The following is a 4057-nucleotide window of genomic DNA, read 5'->3' on the forward strand; positions in this document are numbered from 1 at the left end:
AAACTGCTATCAAAGGTCCTCTTATGTGAGTATCCTGGCACCACCACTGCGAATGTGCTCAGCTGGCTCTGTCACCATGGATGCCTTCATTAACTGCTGTCTCCCTTCCCTCCCCTTCCAAAATCTGGCCTCTCTAAAGGGACAGGAGGGAAGAATTTGGTTGGAGCCTCATGGAATCCGTCTGCTTTACCTCACTGACTAATCTCTGCTGAAAGGAGATTCCTGGGGGAAATGGGCACGTGGGTGAGGCTCGGGTTCCTGTCATTTCACTGGCCCTGTGTTACTTGATCGCTCATCTGTGAGACAAAGACAATAATGACTCCTGCTAGGCAGGAGAGGCTGTGGAGATATCACTTGGTGTTTTTTTAAATCTTCTGTGGCTAATAAGACTCAGAGAAGCAGAAGACGTTTCCCTCCCCAGCCCAGGAAGGTCGTAGGGTCTGAGAGTTCTGATCTGGGGGTTCCTACCTCAGGGGTGCATGGATGGTGGTTGTGTTTTGTGCCATGCCAGCATGACCAAGGGTGATCCCGAGTGGTGGGGGGCGGGTGAAAGGATTAAGGAAAGACAGACAAGAGAATAATAGCTGGGTCTCGGTGGGACGCTGCCTCCCTGATGAGGAGACAACAACAGAGCCCACCAGCCGTGTCTTTATTTTATAGCAGATGCCACGGGGCAAAGTAGGGGCGTGATCACGTTGCTTACAGCATTCTTGTGAGTTTCAACCTCACTTAACTACATGCACCCGAACTCTATCACAAGGCACGTGGGGCTACGTGTTTGGACCATAGGTTCAAGCTTACAACCACAGCCGTTGGCTATAATTGTGCTGGGAGGGCCCTGCCCTCCAGCTGGGACTTGCACGTGGCAATCAGAGGACCCTGTCCTTTCATTAGTCCGAGGTTTGAACCCGGCCAAAACACCGTAACCGCGCCCCACAGTGTTTCAGGCCTCAGATGGAAGGAGGCCGGCACAGAAGACACTTTCTCCTTTATGGGAGGTGAAGACCCGAGGGGGAGTGATGAAGTTACAGAGTAGGAGGCATTGTGGGGTGATGTGTAGGGGCTGCTTGTTAGTCATGTAGTCAGAGCCTCAGTTTCCTCATTTGTCAAGTGGGGGTGCTATGGGCTGTGGGAAAGGCTGGGCAGATGAAGATCTGTCAGACCCTCAGCAGGGCAGGTGCTTGTCTTGGTTTGGGTTCCCCAGAAGGGTTTGTGTGCAGGTAGCTGATTTGGGAGGTGATCTCAGGAGACTCTGGTAGTGGGAGGGGGAAAGGAAGGGAAAGAGACAGCCCGTCAAGCAAGTGATTCCAGGGCACCTTGGGCTCCGTCCCGCTGGGGTATTGTGGGAGCTGGTGTGGAGTTGTTCCCTGCCCCATGGGGTGAGGAAGTGGGGTTATTTATCCACTAACCTCTGGGAAGCCCCAGAGGTTGTGGGTGGTTGGACCCCGGAGCCATGGCCATGGCTGTTTAGGGGAAGTGCTCCTGCTTGACTGGGGTGGGAGCTGCTCAGGATCGCACCGTCTGGGACAGGGTCCCTTCTTTAGCTCCAGATGGGACCCAAGACCATAGGCTCTGTCCCATCTTCCAGGCTCCTCAGAAGCCCCCCAACAGATCCTTGTATGACTCCAGGGAACCAGCAGAGACCTACCCCAGACAAGATGGAGATCGACTTCCTTTTTTTTTTTTTCGTTAATCCTCCCTAGAGGATATTTTTTCCATTGATTTTTAGGGAGAGTGGAAATGAGAGAGGGAGGGGAAGGGAAAGAAAGAGAGAGAAAGCGGGGGGGAGAGGTGAGAGAGACATGCTGATTGGTTGCATTTGGTGTGTGGGCCAACACTCTAACCACTGAACCACACCGGTCAGGCAGAGATCAATTTTCTGGATCTCCCTTGCCGAGTGGGAGTTCACACCTATATTTAATATGATTTGGAAAAGAATGCGATGTGGTGTTTGGGGACACAGGCCACTAAGTGTGGCTGGGGGTCAGCGGTGCGTTGGGACTGCAGCCCCGGGCCTAGAGCTCAGCCCCTGCACGGTAAGTGCTCACTGGCCCTGGTATAAGCGCCTTGTGCAGGGTCTTATCCTGGCCCCGCTGGGTCCCTCTTGGCCTAGCCTGTGTCTTGTAGATAGAAACTCCATCTGGGCTGCCTCTCCAGGCTGTGAGCTGTTCTTATGCCTGTTTAGGCCCTGAAGTTGGGTAATGCCTTTTCCTGCAAGGCCCCTCGTGTGCTAGGAGGGGACTTTGTGTGCTCGGAGGGCCTGGAGTCTGGAGAACAGGGCCCCTATTGTCTGTCCTGAACCTGATGCTGCAGGGATGTCAGGGAGACAATGGCAGTCCCGTTGCTGTCCAAGCAGGAAGGGCCTTCGGTGATAAGGCCCAACATCCTGGAGGCCAGGTAACAACAGTGACGACAACATCACCCGCAGGTGACATTGTTTGAGTACCTCCCATGTGTCTGGAACCGTTCTCTCTCATTTCACCCTCACTAGAGCCTTCTAAGATTGGGACTATGGTTCTCCCCATTTTATAGAGAAGAAAACTGAGGCCCATTGAGGGGAAGCCACCTTCCAGGGTCAACAACCATTGAGGGGGGCTGGCCAGAACTCAAAGCCTGCCTCTACAGTCACACTGTTCAGACAGCCGTCGGCCCACCACACTGCCAAGATCAACAAAGCATGCGACCCTGGCCGAGAAGTTGTCCCAGCAAGTGGGGGTCTTAGGGCCAACCCAGAAGGCAGGAGGGCACAACCAGCTTTCTTATTCCCGAAGCCCAGGGAGGCGGCCAAGACCCTGGCTGCTATCCACATGTGGTCTGATGTGGCCTGAAACATAGCTCAGGTGTGGCCCAGATTGGCTCAGAAGGGCCTGAACATGATCCAAATGTGGCTCCGATGTCCAGCCCCTTAGCCTGCCAAGGGCACAGTGACTCCTGGGACAAAGATACACTCCAGACTTCAAAAGTCATAGGCAACTATTTATTCATTGCAGAGAGGGAACCTACGAAGCTGGATGCCACTGGGAGCCAGCCTGCCCCAGGTGGCCACTGTCCAAGTCTTCACTGGAAGAGAGGAGAGGGGTCCAGGGTTCTACGAGGAGTCTGCGCTGAGCACAATGCCATCCTGCAATTGGAGGAGAAAAGTCAACTGGGTTTTTTGTTGTTTTTTTTTTTACCTCCTGCCTTGTGATTTATGCTGGCATGTCCTCCTCAGGGTGACCACTGTCACTGAGGGTCATGATCCTGAACTCACTCAGACAGAATTCTTAGAAGGGACAGAAGAGTAGGATCTGCCTGCAGAGTGTGGGATTGTATAGGATCGCTGTCCCTCGTCCCAGCTGATCACCAACACTTCCCCAAAAGTTTCCTCAAGTGCAGATTCCTGGTTGTACCCATTGGGCCTTAGGCAGCTAAATCTTTTTTTTTTTAATATATTTTTTTTTGATTTTTTTACAGAGAGGAAGGGAGAGGGGTAGAGAGTTAGAAACATCGATGAGAGAGAAACATCAATCAGCTGCCTCCTGCACACCTCCTACTGGGGATGTGCCCACAACCAAGGTACATGCCCTTGACCTGAATCGAACCTGGGACCCTTCAGTCCGCAGGCCGATGCTCTATCCACTGAGCCAAACCAGTTAGGGCAAGGCAGCTAAATCTTTTTAAAAATCTTTATTGTTGAAACTATTACATATGTCCCCCCTTCCCCCATTTAGGCAGCTAAATATTTAACAAGGCTCTGGCTTTTTTTCCTTTTTAACTAAGTGTGCTATGAAGAACTTAATCTATTAGATTTCCCCCAACATTTTATTTTGATCATTTTCAAACATAGAGTAAAGTTGAAAGAATTTTATGTGAGCACTTATATACTCATGATCTAGATTCTCCCAATTAAAAAGCTATACTTGCTTTATCTCACATCTAACCACTTATTCATTTGTTTGACTAGATTTTAAAATATATCCTATCTAATAAAAGAGAAACATGGTAATTAGCCGTACATCCGCTACCCTTCCCATTGGCTAATCAGGGCGATATGCAAATTAACTGCCAGCCAAGATGG

The 4057-nt window shown here is 51.0% G+C and overlaps 1 protein-coding gene across 1 annotated transcript in view; it reads right to left on the minus strand.

Moving 5' to 3' along the window:
- Positions 1-3088: 3088 nt before the first annotated feature.
- The window catches only part of BPIFB1 (BPI fold containing family B, member 1), a 24264-nt gene continuing 23295 nt past the window's right edge, over positions 3089-4057 (minus strand). Inside the window, exon 16 of the mRNA XM_005879860.2 lies at positions 3089-3121. Within this exon, the coding sequence (XP_005879922.1) occupies positions 3089-3121 (33 nt within the window). The remainder of the gene's footprint in view (positions 3122-4057) is intronic.

The sequence above is a fragment of the Myotis brandtii genome, unplaced genomic scaffold (assembly GCF_000412655.1).
Source record: "Myotis brandtii unplaced genomic scaffold, ASM41265v1 scaffold61, whole genome shotgun sequence".
Lineage (NCBI taxonomy): Eukaryota > Metazoa > Chordata > Mammalia > Chiroptera > Vespertilionidae > Myotis > Myotis brandtii.